Source organism: Phoenix dactylifera, chromosome 13, assembly GCF_051530095.1.
Source record: "Phoenix dactylifera cultivar Ajwa chromosome 13, Ajwa_hap1_PhDact_Kaust_v1.1, whole genome shotgun sequence".
Lineage (NCBI taxonomy): Eukaryota > Viridiplantae > Streptophyta > Magnoliopsida > Arecales > Arecaceae > Phoenix > Phoenix dactylifera.
In genome coordinates, this window is record NC_143202.1 from 1,350,222 (window position 1) to 1,367,984 (window position 17,763).

Here is a 17,763-nt window from a genome sequence, read left to right on the forward strand (position 1 = left end):
CCCTAGCTGCGCGCCGACATCTCACCTCCATCCCGAGTGAGCCGTAGCTACTCCGCCGCCGTCGACATCGCCGTCGTCTGAGGTAAGTGATCCTCATACTCTCCGTAAAGAAATTTTCGGGTAAATAATTCCAGTTTTCATGTTACTAGCAGAAATTCATTGCTATTTGTATGGTATTTCTGATGATTCTGTCATAATAATGGAGTCTATTTCATTCCTTAGCATCAGGTGGTCTATTTTATCTAATTATTTCATTGACAGTCTGATTTGCGTCATTATTGCTGTTTATATTTCTCGACAATTAATCTTGAAGATAGCATTTGCATAGTATTCCTTGCTTTTGTTTATTACTTTTATTTGCTTTATTTGAAAGCAAAATCCTTGCTACGAAATGCTCCAAAAGTTTTACAATAATAATAATAGTAATAATAAAGGGTTTCATTGTACATGTTGCTCAGTCTTGTCATTTTTTCTTGGATTACAACATAAGCAATACCTCAAGGATTCTTAGATTTATTTCTAAGCTCAAACCCAGTTCATACTGTTCAGGCTTCTAGGTCTTCGGCCCAAGCTCGGTGCTGCGGTCTTTTATTGAGTCAAGGGGCCGCCATTTGGAGAAGTCTTCTGGTCTTTAAATAGACTCCTCTGTTTTGGATTTTGAGAGAAAAAAATTGAAGTACAGCAGGAAGATATATAAACATAGAGGAGCCATCTAGTGTTTTTTGGCTGTTAGTGACAAGATTTGATCTGGCTAGAATTTGATTACAAACTTATGTGACACCAAACAGGTCATGGTAATGACTTTAGACTTCATTTTGTAAGTTTGATCAAAATGACGTTTTGGATTCTAACCAAAACCTAGCGTTTATAAAGGCGGGCTGAGCTGATAGGATGAACAGGAGCAGCAATATAGGTGGCAATAATCTTATGATTAAATATTTTAAATTTTATATTTGAAGATAAATATACTTGTATTTTTGATGGTTGCACTCATCTAATTTCTTTTTTTAATTGAAAGCTAAGAAGAGTTAGGTAAGCTAGGTAAAGTGAGTGCATTTATTATACTGGTTGAACATCTAGTTTGTCAAAATGTGAACATTCCACTGGATTTTCCTTATAATTGTAGAGATTTGCATGATTATGAAAAATCCTAAATAGGTTACCTTAGGTTAGGTTGAGTCAGGATAAAAGTAATACCACTTTACTCTCATAAGTTTCTTATTTTGTAATGCCTGATAGTCATGAGACAATTCAGTTTTCGAATACAAGTTAATGTCAAATAGTATTTCATAAATTACATATGAAACATTTAGCTATATTTTAACATAAGCATTGTGTGTCAAGTGAGAAGCACGTCTGATTTGTTTGATTTAATAGATGGAGACAGACTTGTATCTTTCGAATTTATAATACTTTAGTGTAAACAACTTTAACTCCCCTATCTCTAGCATTTGATCATCATCATTGCATAACTAATATCTAATTACAATATCTTATTAATGGAGAGGTAGATTTTTCTTTTTTCCCCTGAATCTCTTCTTTCTCATTATTACAATATCTATTTATCCATGCAATAATTTCAATAAGTTCTGTGAAATATTTGATGTCACCATCAATTAGCTATGTAGCAGCTCATTGCATAGGATGTTGATAACTTCCACTCAATCATTCCTTTGATTCCCCTAAAAAGTAATTTGCTTATTTCAATGTTTTGTTTATCCCGAACCATCACATATAATTTGATAATTAACACAATTTATTTTTTAAGAGAGGATAATTATCACAAATTATGCTTCTGCATACCTATATGCATGCTTGTTTCTCTTTAAGACACATATGATAAAAATTTGTAAAATTATCATAAATAAGTTAAGCAGTTGAACCAGTGTGGAAGAAATTAATGTTCAGATCAGCTCAACTGATGTCATGGTTGTTCCTCTTTTATCAGTGCATGTCAATGTCTAGACTAGTTCAAAAATAGTGATAAGTCAGTGCTTCAGCCCCAAACAAAAAAGCCTCGAACAATTTGATTCTATCTATGATTACTTTTAGAATCTCACTACCATGCAAATAGAATTCCTAAAACACATTACTTTTGTAAGATAATATGATTACTGATGTTTCATATCCTGCAAAGGCAGTTCACTTGAAGATAAACTCTGCCGCAACGTAAACATCAGTATAAACAAAACCATACCTTCTGTGAACTGGGACTCTTCATGTGCCACATGTTAGCTGGTGATGAGATAATTCTGTGTGTGGAACCTTATACCTCCTGCCTTTGTATCCCTTATGAGTGAATCTACTACTGCTGCTTGACCTCTGGATTCTTTCATGATCTAGCTTGGGGTTCGACCGATCTGGATCAAATTACTGAACAACATATGCTTCTCGGAATCTTATATTTTGTATTAATAAAATTTGCCAAGATCTTTTTGTACCATGATTTCGTATTGGTGATTCATACCCTAATTTCGTTTATTATTGTTTTATATTACTTGCAGTTCAATCAGTATTTTAATAGAATGGACAAAAGTTGGATAAATAAGTCGAGATCCAGTGCCGAATATTTGAATGGAGTTCAGAATTTCGTTAAATTTGCTTCTGAGAAATCTGAAATGAATGGAAATATTTTTTGTCTATGTCAAAAATGTGTAAATTGTTATACTATCGCTCCACAAATTGTTGAAGAACATTTGTATGGAATGGTTTTCTGAAGGGTTATACAGAATGGATATTTCATGGAGAGTCTAAATTGTCGTCTTCATCTAACCAACCCTTAGTTATAGAACATACTGCTAGTATTGGATCTAGTAACACAGACAGAAATTCTGTTGTAGAAGATGATATGAGGGGCTTACTCAGAGATGCTCTTGAACATAATATTAGAAATTTAACAGATTTTAGTGGAGAGCAAGAAGGAGCTCCAATAGGTGATGAGCATACCGTTACTGAATCTATACATGTTGAGGAACCTATATACTCTGAAGATAACACAACTCGGTATCATAACTTGCTGAAAGATTGTGATAAAGAACTATATCCGGGTTGTAAAAATTTTACGAAGATTTCTTTTATGGTGCATTTATTTCATTTGAAATATTTGAATGGATGGTCTGGAAAGTCTTTTACTATGCTTCTTCAATTATTAAAAGATGCATTTCCAGAAGGTGTTATTTTACCGTCAACTTCTTATGAAGCCAAAAAACTAGTAAAAGACCTGAATCTTGGATATGAGAAGATTCATAGTTGTCCAAATGATTGTATTTTATATCGTGGTGATAATATTAATGAAGATTCGTGCTGAACATGTGGGTTTTCACGATGGAAAAAACAAAATGAAGACGGGCATGATTTGTCGAATGAAGTGGATGCTGCACAGTCTAAAAAAATTCCGGCTAAAGTTTTGAGGTATTTTCCTCTCATACCTAGATTGAAAAGGATGTATGCATCATCAAAGACGGCTTCCTTAATGAGATGGCATGATGAAGGACATACAAGGGATGGAATGTTAAGACATCCAGCGGATAGTTTAGCATGGAAAGCATTTGATGATAGGCATCACGAATTTGCTTCTGATGTTCGCAGTGTAAGGCTGGGTTTGGCAACTGATGGATTTAATCCATTTCGAACAATGAGTTCTACATACAGCACTTGGCCAGTTGTTTTGGTTCCATATAATTTGCCATCATGGATGTGTATGAAACAGTCTTCACTCATTCTGTCAATGGTTATTCCCGGTGATAAGAGCCCAGGTAATGATATAGATATTTTTCTGCAGCCTTTAATAGGTGAATTGAAAAAGCTATGGCAGGGTGTTGATGCATTTGATGCTTTCACTGGCCGAACATTCAAATTGCGTGCAGCTCTTATCTGGACAATCAATGATTTTCCTGCATATGCTAATGTATCCGGTTGGAGCACTAAGGGGCGTATTGCATGCCCTTCTTGTGGAGATTTAACTCATTCATATTGGTTAAAACATGGAGGAAAATTCTGTTATATGGGTCATCGAAGATGGTTAGAAGCAAATCATCCATTTCGACATCAGAATAATCAGTTTGATGGTACCATAGAGTTGCGATCTGCACCTATTCCACCAACTGAAACTGAAGTTCTTAAACAAACTCATGGCACTAACTATATACCTGGTAAGGCATTCAACAGTTCAAAGAAGCGGGGAAGGGGGGATGTTGGCAGCTCAGTGACAGGTTTTTGAGGACGCTGACAACTTCGAGAATGATGACAGTATTTATGAACAGAAAAATGATGATGGCACAAACTCGGTATCTACACAGAAGCAGTTATGGAAAAAAAGGAGCATTTTCTTTGAATTACCTTATTGGGAGTATAATCTTCTTCGACATAATCTTGATGTCATGCATATAGAAAAGAATGTTTGTGATAATTTGATTGGAACAATGTTAAATCTTGAAGGAAAGACTAAAGACAACTTGAAAGCGCGTCTTGATTTGAAAGACATGGGCATAAGACAAGAGCTTCATCCGAAAGAACAACCCAATGATAAATATTTTATACCTCCTGCATGTTACACAATGTCTACTCCAGAGAAAGATCTTTTTCTAACGGTTTTGAAAAATATGAAGGTTCTAGATGGGTATGCATCGAATATTTCAAGATGCGTTAATCTTAAAGAGCGAAAACTTACGAATCTTAAAAGTCACGATGGCCATATTTTGATGCAAGATATCTTCCCATTGGCTTTAAGATCATCAACACAGAAACAAGTTCTTGCAATTGTGACTCAGTTATCATCCTTCTTTAAGGCATTATGTTCCAAAGTTCTAGATCCCAAGGAGCTTGATCAATTGGAGTCTAATGTTGCACTAACACTGTGCCATATGGAGAAGATCTTTCCTCCTGGGTTTTTTACTATTATGGTTCATCTACTCATTCACTTAGCGGCAGAAGCTAAACTTGGTGGACCAGTTCACTACCGATGGATGTATCCTATTGAGAGGTGATATTCTAAACTCTAATGTCCATATTTATTATTAATATGAATATATATCCTATTATCTTCCTCGATGTTGATGTTGAGCATTAAAATTTACTGTTGAAGGTATCTTGTGCGCTTAAAGGAATATGTACGCAATCGAGCCTATCCTGAGGGATCGATTGCGGAGGGATGTAATCGACCACAAAGGAATTATGATATTATACAAAATGCAGAGGAGTACAAGTTCTCATCTGGTGGAAGATTTGTGGGAAAAGCTGAAAGTACTGTAATTCATCATAAATTATTGGCACAGGCACATCGTTATGTCTTACTTCACAGTGACTTAATATCCGAGTATCGCAGGTCAGTATGGTTATAACAAATCACAATTTACTGTCATATCAGATATAATATTCAAAACAAATAATTTTTTTCTCGTGCAGAGATTTTTTAGTGGCTCAGCGAAGCGCCAACAATAACATTCATCCTACCCCAAGGATTGAGCAAAGATGGTTGGTTGAGTTATTTCCTGAATGGTTATTAAAACAGGTTAGACGTTGAATCCTATTAGGTCTTTTATTATATTCTACGATCGGAACTTTGAAAAATTAATTATTATCTGACTTAAATTTTTTTAGGTACCGACTATGATGGAGAGACATTGTTCCAATGAATTAATAGTCCTTGCTCGAGGTCCGAACAATATTGTCAACAGATATGATGGGTTCATTATAAATGGTTTTAAATTTCATACAAAAAAACGTGAAAAATTTAGAAAATCCCAAAATAGTGGAGTTATGGTTGAGGCGGACGGAAAAAATTATTATGGTGCCCTAACAGATGTTTATGAGTTGGATTATTACGGAAACTTTAAGGTAGTATTATTTCGATGTGATTGGGTGGATATAAACTCATCTAGAGGTTTGAGGCAAGATATAAATGGCTTCACATTAGTAAATTTTTCAAGGTTGATACATACTGGTGTGCTATTGAAAGATGACCCATTTGTTTTTTCATCTCAAGCTCAACAAGTGTTCTTCGTGCAAGACTCTAAAGATAAAGATTGGTCTCTTGTTATTAAGACTAAACCTAGGGACTTGTATGATATGGAAAAAGGGTTAGCAGAGGAGGATGATGAGACTTATACTCGTGTATGCCTTTTAATGTTCCGCCAATTGATGAACTGAATTCTACTAGTTTGGTTAGGATAGATTTTGAATGAGAGCTGGCTAGTTTCTTAATGGTAAGTAAAACATTAGTTTTATGCATTAAATTATTTTGCAATTTATAAATTATTTATATACTTTTAATATTTAACTAATATTGATTCTTTTTTGTGCATACTAGATTACAATATGCCGCGAGGAAAACGTTTCAGAGATATTGAGTTTCAGCACACATCCGTGGGACCAAGGACTCATATACAAAAATTAACAAACAATTGGCATTCTTTTTGATTAAAAGTCCAATTTTGATCTTTGCTTTTGGGTGTTCATTCCGGATTTTCAGATATCGTAACTTTTTTGCTTATATTGTTGATTGAGTTCTTTATTATGTGTGACTGCATTAGCAAAATATTACAAGGATAATAATCATAACAGGAGTATTAAAATTTAGAAAACACATATCCAAGTTATAGTTTCGGCTCTGGCTTTGAGTTTAAACCTTGCTTTTGCTTGTACTTGTGCTGATGAATTTGAAGTGAATATAAACCTTGGTTCAACCATCTAATTTGGGTTACATCTTCAAGCATAGGCAGAAGCAGACATGCTACTGGAATACTTATTTCTGAAGTCATTACTTTCTATGTTCCTGCTAATAATGTACAAGGTGCTGGAAGGACATTCAACTTTGTTTGATTAATTTATGGAGGGTGTCTGCCTGAATTCTCTAGTTGATCATGAAATGACATTATTATTGCACAAAAATCTCTAGAAAACTTTAGGAGGCAGAGAAGTGTGTGTGTACATACATACATACATACATAAAGAAGTGTTGGGTTGGGTACATACATACATACACAAAGAGGTGTTGGGTTGGGTTAGAAATATATGTTAGGATTATCAATACCAGGTAAGCTGTGCAAGGCAGAAATGAATCAAGCAAATTTAAATCTTCGTAGGTTATTGACAAAGTTAGTCCAGCATTCATAGATCTTTTAATAAGTAGAAAGAGAAAGTACCCTTGCTTTTGAATATTGGACTTATAATGAAGATTGTGTAAATATTGTAGAACTAGCTCAACACACACACAAACACACATGCAAATGTAAGGTTTCTTGTGCTATGGAAGCAGTATTATGATTTTTCACTTCTTTAAGTCATAGCCTTATGTAAAACTCCTTGGGCCACGGACCTGAAATCCCTCATTGAAAATATGCAAAGCTATGATGGAGGTAGCTTGACATCAAGAGTAGATGGCAAACAAGTATTGATAAAGAAGATAATCCGTATTCAGGGAATGTGCACTGCCTTCCAGATGTTAGAAAATCTATACAGCCTTATTACTACTAGTAAATGAGTCCCATTATTCATTCATCTTTTACTGCTATACACTTATATCCGTTGCTATGTATTAAATATGACAAGTGAAGGCATTTTTCTCTATCAAGAGTTGCTTCCATGCTGTGAAAATACTATTCAGATTTTACATTTGGATTCTGGAGGCGATTGGATTATTAGTGTGATATTCAAACTGTGCCAGGCGTTGAATTTTGCAACATAGTATGGCATGTAGGAAGCAATACATGTTACATGACCGGGTAGCTGAAATTGGTTTGGAGCTTGTGACTTATTTCATGCTATAGTTGTCTAAGAGCAATTCAGTAGGCAGGGATAGCATCAGATTTGGTTATGTTGTTCTGTGCATTTTTTTTCATGGATGTTTTTACTTTATGTGCATATCTTCGTAGTAATCTGGCTCGAAGTTTGAGCAGCCAGCAAGTTCATCTATAAATTGTCGTAAAGCATGGATTTGGATTGGGATTGCTGGTGCATCATCAAGGAGCTGCCATGAACTTAAAGAGTTACCTAGAAAACTTTAAAAATCCAGGCTGCGATTCTTGCTGCTACTTTGAAAGTGGTGTCATCACACTACTCCCAAATCATACCACTTTACCAGTAAGGCTACTCTGAATTTGGACTTGTATCTCCTATTATTAGTCTTCTTCTTGAAGATAAGTCAGCATTTATAAAGTTTGTCTACACTCAATCTGAAAAATAAATAAATATAAACAAGAAAGAGAACAGGGATTGTGAGAATGGATTTGTGGGTGAACCACATGTTTTAGCAAATCTAATAGTTATGCTGCATCATATATAAACATTACTCACGCATAGATTGTTCAGAAACCCTGGTATATTATGTTTGTCCCATACATATGTGCAATGAGTTCTGGTTTCATCGTATATTAGTTACTCCCACAAATCAACAGCTTTAAGTGTGTTTCCTATCTTCACCTCTAAATGTTTTTTGGCATCAGATTCATAGCTCCTGTTTGCAATTAGAACTCCATATCTTACTATTCTGTATCAGGATAATGCTCGTGTGTTTGCATTGACAGTCGGTCTCTGCTCCAAGTAAGGTTTGCATGCTTCATTTAAATTTTTCAAACTTCCAACAGGTGCTTAGTGACTCATTATTGTTGCAGGCTGGGGAACTGGTCATGTATTTAAAATCTGTTGCTTTAAGAGCTAATATTTGGACCAGCTTAGATGATCATGTAGAAGTAATGTACTTTTAATATTTATTAATTGTGAGAGAATAAGGAGTTTGGTGCGGGAATACAATATAATTGAGAAGACTATCTTAAATATTCTCAATTCAGAAGAGGATGGTGGCAGTTATAAGAATATTAAAAGTAATGTACTTTTAATATTTAACTAATATTGATTCTTTTTTGTGCATACTAGATTACAATATGCCGCGAGAAAAACGTTTCAGAAATATTGAGTTTCAGCACACATCCGTGGGATCTACTTCTGATCGTTCCCAGCAGCCCGATGAGCCCCATACTCAGTCCGGGTCCCAGTCTGAGCATGCCCCACCTGCTGATCGTCCAGACATGGATGATGTGGACGTCCTGGGTAATTTGATTTATAGTTTTTATATTAATTTCTCTTACAATCTAACTATTTTAAATCATTTACCTTTAATGGACTTGTTATTTTATAGATGGACTGGGGAGAGTGAGGAGAACACGAGGGCCCACTCGAGCACGGGACGTATGGAGCCTACCTAAGGATGAGAAGATTGTCGTCCATTGCAACGAACTGGGGCAGCCCATCAAGAATGCTGCAAGCATTTTATCCACTTTTTTAGGATCAGTTGCGCGGAAGGGACAATTGTGTCCGCTCAACTATACGAAATGGAATGAAATGCTTCCTTCGTATAAGATTGAGCTTCTTAGAATTGTTGAGGTAAAGAATTGAAGTTGCTTACTATTTTCAATTATTTTTTGATTTAACATTGATATAACATTTTTGACTTTGATGTAGACAAAGTTTGTCCTTCCTGCAAATAGCCATGATTGGGTGCTGAAGTCCATCAACCGCAAATGGAAAGAATATAAGGCAAAGCTAAAGGCGGATTGGAAGCACGAGGGCATGACTGAAGAGGAGGTGGCCCGTGTTTGTCCTCCAGATGTAATCTTTCATCAGTGGAGGGAGCTTGTCCACTACTGGTTTTTCGAGAGAGCTCAGGTTGTGTATATTTTTTCAGAGCGCTTAGATTGTATTTAATATTATTATAGATTAGAAATTTATACATTGTATAAATTACATTGTTTATTGTTTTTCGGGGAAGACATATTCCAATATTGGTAGAGCTGCTCGAGCATCGCAGACTGTTCCTCACACTTCAGGCTCCATGAGTTATGCGAGGCGTAGAGCTGAATTCGTAAATTTAAATTTATCTTAAATTATTCTATCATATAGCATGTATACTCGGAAAATATACTTTTTGTTGTAGGTGGATGATAATGGGAGGGAGCCTGGTAGGGTGGAGTTTTATAGGATGACTCACACCCACCGAGATGGCAGCTTTGTCCGGAAAGAGTCAAGAGATATAGTTGTATGTATTCATCTTTGACTTGTGCTGTATTTTTTTTTGGTTCTATTATTCGCATACATTAATTTGATTTTTTTTTTGAGAGATATAGGATAGGGCAACAAATCTTATTTCAGAGCGCGTCGGGGGGTCATCATCATCCGACGCGAACAATCATATTGAAGCTCAAGTGCTTACTGAATTGATGGGCCCAGAGTGTTATGGTCGAGTGCGGGGTTACGGCGTTGGAGTTACCCCCACTCAGTTGTCTTCAGTGGGCACATATATAAGAAATGCCAGAGAAGGTAGTAACACTGTAGAAGTTCGTCATCTTCAAGCAACTATTGAAGAGCTGAAGCAAAACCAAGCAAATTTGCAGTCTCAGCTTACGAATATTACATCCATGTTACAACGATTTCTACCTTCTCAGGTAATTAACTTTATTATATTTCAATACTTTACATATTATCAATTATGATATATGAGTTAATGTATCACATTATTCCTAACTTTTATGTTTTCTCTTTTTTTTTTTTGTAGATTCCTGATTCTTCAAACGCTTGTAGACATGATGATGATGGAGCTGAATCCCGTCCCTGATGCATTCTAGATTATCTTTTATGAGTTTGATATGTATATGTTTCTTATTTTTCAGAGTACATTGTAATTTGCTTTTTCAGAGTACATTGTAATTTGTATGGCAGCTTTTCTGATACATGAGTTAAAAACATGGAGTTTTAATCAGATATATCAATATTCATATTTTGAATGATCTGAATATTTGTGTCAATGTATCAATGTAATACAGGTTCATATTGTTATAATATATGTTTTGTAATTTGTATTTTATAATACTGATTATTATTTTATTTTTTTTAAAAAAAAGACAATTCCCGACGTAAAAAAGGTCGTGCTACCACCGGCAAAAAAAGGTCTAATTCCCGGCGCTTCAAAAGCATCGGCAATTGAGCAATTTCCGACGCTTAAAAGCGTCGGGGAAAAGTTAATGCCCACGCTATACAAGCGTCGGTAAATCAGGAATTGCCGACGCAAAAAAGCGTCGGGGAAAACGCCCTGTCGGTTTATCGCCGACGCTATATAAGCGTCGGTAAATCTATGTTTTTGCCGACGCTTTACTCCAGCGTCGGCAAAAACTTTTGCCACACCGCTATATCCGACGCTTTGCCGGCGCTTGGCTTTGCGTCGGGGGTATTTTAACCGACGCTAATTAGCGTCGCCAAAGCTCCACGAAAGCGTCGGGATAGGTCCTTTTTCCTGTAGTGTGTACACTAGAATGGAAGCCGGAGGTTTTATAGCTTCACCAAATTTACCTATTGCATTAAAGGGTAGAATGGTTATATCTGTTGTAGTTTTCTTCTTTTTTTTCTTGTTTTTCTTGGGAGTGATCGATCAGTGTTCATGTTCAGAGAATAAGATATGTATGTTTGCTAATATAGGCATGTGCACAACCTACAGGTACAATCAAGGTTATTTGTCCCCTCTCATTTGGCCTATGTAGATAAAGCATTCCAAATCCCTGATTCAATGTAACTTAAACTTAGATTCTGATAATATCTTAGTATGGTTCATATGCTTAACAAATAATCATAAAATACTTACAATAGTATTCCTATCAGAAAAAAATAGCAATAGTACTAAACGACAATGTAGTGCATGTTGTGGGATCTTAAGAGGCTTCAGATCAAGTGACGATTACATCTTAAGAGGCTTGAATGACATTGTCTTTTAGCTTTTCTACCTTGTTCTATTGTAACGTGAATGGGAGTTTTTGGTTGGGTTTTTCAAAAGAAAACCCTAGACCCTAGATTCATTATTTTTTCATGTTCGTCTTGATGAGATTGAATTGTTCTTGTTAATTGGTTTTCCTTGTTTGTGCATAGGCACATGCATGTGCGTGCGCGAGAGAGAGAGAGAGCACATAGAGAGGAGAGGGGTTGAGTATTTCTAGCTGAACAGTTCATTGTAGATTCAGCTTCCCTTTGATGTGGTAGAATGACAATTTCACGTCTCATGGAAACATTTGTTGTCCTAGACATTTTGATGAAGTTCAGATGTTAGGCTTAACCTATTGAGATAGGAGACCATCTTGGGCCTGAGCTAAACTATTGAAGTATAAAGTGACCCTGGCGAATTGCATCTCAGATGCTGCAATGATGACTAATGTTAAGTGACAATGTTTTAGCTAACTGTTGGAATTGCTTTCAACTATCACTTGCAGTCTTGATTCATTTAGCTAGGTTTAACTAGGTTATAACTGAGATTCTTCTTTTCCTCTCATGTACAACATTAACAGAATGATATAAACCGTCATCTATTGGATATCCCATGTAAGTTCTCGGTTCTCACTCTCCCAGATTAGAGTTCAGACTAGAGTCCTCATGCTTGCAGTTCGGGTCATCACGGACCTGAGTGAAGAAACATTGTACAATGAGTTCTACTCTAGGTTAATCACCAAGATAGACTATAAAGGAGGGAAAGAAAATTTAGGAATTTTGGCATGGATAGAGCCTCATGGCATTTGAATTTTTAAGTGTGACAAGATTAGGTCATGCATATAACACGATCGCTAGATCAAGATGTGGCTAGAAGAATTGAACATTCAGCTAATGAGGTTTTTACATCTTCCCTACTGCACCAGGTTCTAAATGGCCTTTTATTGTTCCATTATTTATTACCTTAGCAAGACATGAAGGACCATCACCTTGGATTACATGGTAAACTTTATCAAAAGGCTGTATAATGTTTGATCGATGCATTTGTGATTCGGCAAAGCACAAGATTGCTTTTGTCGCCGGAAAGCTTCTAAAAGGCTATATTGATGAAGGACATGAGAGTATGCACTACAAAATAAAAGATATCTGCCGGCGCTTTTTGTGGTCTCTACCGACGCTTTTAAGCGTCGGCGAATTCCCAGCCCACGCACCGCAAAGCGTGGGTCAGACGTCGGGCAGGTGGGCGTGGGTCGGGTTTAACCCGACGCGTCAAAAAAGCGTCGTTGGTCTATGCCGACGCTTTTAAGCGTCGTTCCGTTTATCATACTCCGACGCTTATAAGCGTCGGCGAGAAGGGTTGGTTACTATAGTTATAGCCCGACGCTTAAAAGCGTCGTTAGAGGCGTGCCAGTTTACGATCCTGTTGCTTTTCTCGACGCTATTAAGCGTCGTTTATTCTAACGGACTCCGACGCTTATAAGCGTCGGCATGAACGGTTGGTTACTACGGGTTTATGCCGACGCTTAAAAGCGTCGGCAAAGGAACGTCCGTGTGTGGCCTTTCCCGACGCTTATAAGCGTCGGCATTAAATTTTTTTTTTAAAAAAAAATTTGAAAAATTAATTTTTAAATACTCTGTGTACATTAAATTCTTACAAAACAATAGAAACAAATACACTGAATCACATATATAACAAAATATGAGTCACAAACAAGAACTTTAATTGCATTCATATTATCATATTTGATTACATTGTACTTTAAAAACATTCTAAAAACATACAAGTCAAATTCCTAAGTACACAATCTACAATATGTATCAAGGGTCGGCATCATCATCTCTACAATATTGTCATTAAGCTTGGGGCGAGCCCAGTCAACCAAGCTCTGCTGCTTGCTCGGGCGAGTCTTGTCCACAGACCGGCGTCCTATTAAGAGCTCAAGAAGGACAACCCCGAAGCTGTAGACATCACTCCTAGCTGTCAAGTGACCGGCTTCACATTCAACAACAGGATTTGCCTGAGAAAGGGGCCTTGCTGTTGTCAATACTCCAGTAGATGTTGGAATTGGTGAGTAGGTCGGTTCCTGGATAGCATAGAAAAGTTCAAGAAAAAGGCATCTGACAAATGTGATAATATACTGCAAAGAATCCTCGTATTTCATTGAAATAGCATAGAAAGTATCCATGTAAAAACCAATCAAGTTTAGAAGTGCTTCTAATTGCTCATGATATTTAAAAAATGAATGCCAGAGACTACCAGTTAGCTGCATTATATTTATCATTGAAGCGGTAAGGTGGCTGCATTCAATAAACTCAACCAAATCCAAAATGTAAAATAGGTCTTATTTTGGAACCTAACCTGACCCGTTAATCCTCATATCAAATTAGGTAAAAATAGATTAGGTCGGATTATGAGTCAATCCAACCTATTTGCAGCCTTATGTGCCAACCAGTAAACTTGTATAACCTGCCAAATCTTGGTTACTTCTATCCAAACTTACAAGTTAGGATAGCATCAAGTCAAAAAGAAAGTGATATATTTGTATTTACATACATCCAACTTTATGCATGATCCACTACTCTACTTTTGGCGCAGACTTGAACTTTCAAATTCTAGATCTATATCAGTAACCCGTTTGTTCCAACTCATTTCTTATGCCATTCTGCCAAAACTTTAGGCCAAGTTACACATGGGATAATTGTTATAGAGTTTCTATTGGGACCTTACATCAATAATCCAAGCTGTTGTATATTATCTATTATTTCTAAACTACTTACACACCAAAAAAAATAAAAAATTTAAAAAATTCTTAACCTATGCATCAAATCATCAAAAAATTGAACAGTTTAAACAACATAAACAATACAAATTTTTTTGACCACTCAATGAAAGAGCCTCCAAATCATATAATTCTTTATGTACTAACAATTTTAAAATAATAGATCACATATCAACAATCTAGGACCTTCATCCAATTAAAAAAAAGTGCAAATCTAATTGGCTGATCTTGACCATAAAACTTTCTCTATTAGCTCTTAAGCACGAAACATGATTCATGCATTTATTGCCAGGCAATCATCCATTTTAATACCTCAACGCCTATTTATCCAAACCCAATCTTTTCCATAAATAGATTCCATCACAAGCTATCTTTACAACGAAAACATTAATAGGAATACCTTATTGACTAATCTGTCTAAAAGCTCACTTTCATTATCTGAAGCAGATTGATTTTTTTCAATATATAGCAAAGTATTCTATTTACTAAATACTATTTTCAAAAATTCGACATCTCAATAGCAGACCCCATACTAATGTCACAACAGAAAATCTCATGGAGAAAACTCAAAACCCTAGTGTTTCTCCTCAACCTGGCAGCTAACAGTGAGAAAGAAGCACAGTGACCCATGCTATAAGAGCTTTTTCTGATAAGTTTCTTTAAGTTCATATGGAACAAAATTTTCAGCTTTAGGTGCAGAATCGACTGATCCACTTTCGAATGAATAGAGGTTGGGGTACATAAGACAATGAAGCTTATTAAAAATTTCCATAAGAAAACTATAGCTGCAGCATGAATCCACAGATGAAGTGCGAAAACTAGTCACGTTCAACGTCGAATAAAATGCCCAAATGCAGATCCAATGACCACGAATTAATCAGGAAATGCTCCAAGCAATATGCAGAAAATTTTTTAGGTGTCTTGTTAGGTGTCATAACATGTTCTAAATCATACTTTTAATTCAAGATCCAGGTTCTAATTACATCGTATTTTCGCCAGAGATATTTAATGGAAAATAATTTAGAACCTTATTCAAGCACCTATGTGCTTCCAAAACTGACTTCAGATTCAACATTGGTTCACCTATGTCTGAAGAGCTCCTCTATAGCCAATACCTACATTCACAAAGCACCGCACATGATATGTATGCAAGCAGAAGCAGTATTTTCCATGGGAAATAACAACAGCAGCAGCAGCAATAGAGAAACTCATGTCAACAATAGTGATCCAAGTCTTACAATTATACCTGTGATGATACGCATGCAGTAAGGCGAAATGAACCTTTATCTTCCTCAACAGGTATCCCTACAGTTTCGATTAATCTGTTATCTTCCAACTTTATAAGTATCTGCAAGATTGGATTCAATGAGGCAATTGAGCAGAATATATACTACAACATAAAATAAATAGAAAAACCCTATATTAGAGTAATGTGATTAAACTTACAGCACTACATCAGACATGAGAAATTACAAACAGCAGTCAGAGAATCATTAGGTTGTCAATTGGTATCAATATTTATTTCGTACATAAATATAAAAGAAAGAAGAATTCCACATACATGCTCCACATTCAAACCTTATACGACCAATTATCCAGCCGTGGATAAATAGAAAAACCCTATATTAGAGTAATGTGATTAAACCTTATATGAAAGAAAAAGTATCTTATCAAGCCGTGGATAAATAGAATGAACAGTTTACTTGCATGAAGAAGATGTATTCCAGTTACCTCATCTAGTTTGTGGGAGTCAAGTTGTCCAGCCGGACTGCCTGTCCTGAAACCATGTTCCTGTCAAGTCAACATAGAGCCATTCCCCAAGTAAGATAAGGTGAAGTAGATAAAGTAGTGCATATTTGAAGAACATACTAATTTCACAAACAAGAACTTTTCATTCAAAATATTCATATTATCATATTTGATTACATTGTACTTCAAAAACATTCTTAAAGCAGACAAGTCAAATTCCTAAGTACACAATCTACAATATGTATCAAGGGTCGGCATCATCATCTCTACGAGTAGATGAAGTATCATCAACCTACAAGAAAAAAAAAAATTTTAGAAACTAAAAATACGAAAGTCATCACGCTCATACAAGAATACATTATAATTACATAAAATATTCAAATAGATTTAGTTATGTACCGGAGGAGCAAATCTTTGCAAAAAGGATGAAATATGGTCAAGCTGGTCCTGCAAAGATTGTATCTTCAACTCTTGGCTTTGCTTCAACTCCGCCATATCAGTCATATGACTCTGCCTCATCTCCTCTATCCTTGTCTCATATGACTGCTTTATCTGTGCCATCTCTGTCTTCAAACTACTTACCTCTGCAGTGCTAGTACCTTGTCTGGCATCTTGGGTATATCGGCTCACTGCAGACAGCTGAGTGGGGGTAACTCCGACACCGTAACCCCTCACGCGACCATAGCGTTCTGGGCCCATCAATTCAGCATAGACCTGAGCCTCGACGCGACTGGCCGCGTCGGATGATGATGACTCCCCGACGCGCTCTGAAATAAGAGTTGTAGCTCTTTCCTATATCTCTCTCAAGAAAAAAAACAGTCACATTAATATTTTAAAAGAAGTAAAATTAATAAGAAAATTCTGAACAAATAAAATATGAATACATACAACTATATCTCTCGACTCGTCCCAGACAAAGCTGCCATCTCGGTGAGTGTGGGTCATCTTATAAAACTCTACCTCACCAGGCTCCCTTCCATGCTCTACCATCTACACATACGGAAAGTATATTGGCAAACTATATATCATGATACGTGCTATATGTTAGTAAAATATCAAATAGTTTCAAAAGAACTTACAAATTCATTTCTACGTCTCGCATAACTCTTCGAGCCTGAAGTATGAGGAACTGCTTGAGATGCTCGTGCAGCTCTGCCAATATTAGAATATGTCTGCCAAAATAAAAGCACACAGTATGATATGATTCAATGTATATATTCGCAATCTATATTAATAATAAATATAATATAAAATATTGAAACAATATATGATGACCCAAAAATTGATCTAAAGATTGATTTTGATGATCACAAAACCTTGAAGTATAAATACTAACGTTTGTGTTGCAAGGAGAAAGATAGTTATTTTGCAAGGAATATAGCAAGTTGGAAGAACACAAGAAGGCCTCCAAAGCTCTCAAGAAAAGTTGGAAGAAAGCTACAATTTATTGACCCAAGTTTCAAGTTCAAAGGACTCAAGTTGGAAGAGCAAATTC

General features: G+C 36.1%; 3 protein-coding genes across 3 annotated transcripts; 2 read left to right on the forward strand and 1 right to left on the reverse strand.

Annotated features, from left to right (window-relative positions):
- The first annotated feature begins 3,328 nt into the window (after positions 1-3,328).
- Positions 3,329-4,985, forward strand: LOC149751419 (uncharacterized). The gene is made up of 2 exons (XM_089927024.1): positions 3,329-4,204; positions 4,263-4,985. Exons 1-2 carry the CDS (start codon positions 3,443-3,445, stop codon positions 4,983-4,985), a joined length of 1,485 nt encoding a protein of 494 aa, XP_089783150.1. The 5' UTR covers positions 3,329-3,442.
- A 4,062-nt stretch (positions 4,986-9,047) lies between these two features.
- LOC120104579 (uncharacterized) lies at positions 9,048-10,800 on the forward strand. Its single transcript, XM_089926938.1, has 5 exons — positions 9,048-9,378; positions 9,457-9,856; positions 9,929-10,030; positions 10,119-10,436; positions 10,547-10,800. Exons 2-5 carry the CDS (start codon positions 9,827-9,829, stop codon positions 10,604-10,606), a joined length of 510 nt encoding a protein of 169 aa, XP_089783064.1. The 5' UTR covers positions 9,048-9,378; positions 9,457-9,826; the 3' UTR covers positions 10,607-10,800.
- A 5,467-nt stretch (positions 10,801-16,267) lies between these two features.
- On the reverse strand, positions 16,268-17,456 carry LOC148700171 (uncharacterized). Its single transcript, XM_089926988.1, has 4 exons — positions 17,348-17,456; positions 17,157-17,258; positions 16,668-17,060; positions 16,268-16,560 (listed from the first exon to the last, which is right to left on the reverse strand). Exons 2-4 carry the CDS (start codon positions 17,256-17,258, stop codon positions 16,513-16,515), a joined length of 543 nt encoding a protein of 180 aa, XP_089783114.1. The 5' UTR covers positions 17,348-17,456; the 3' UTR covers positions 16,268-16,512.
- Between the last annotated feature and the right edge of the window lie 307 nt (positions 17,457-17,763).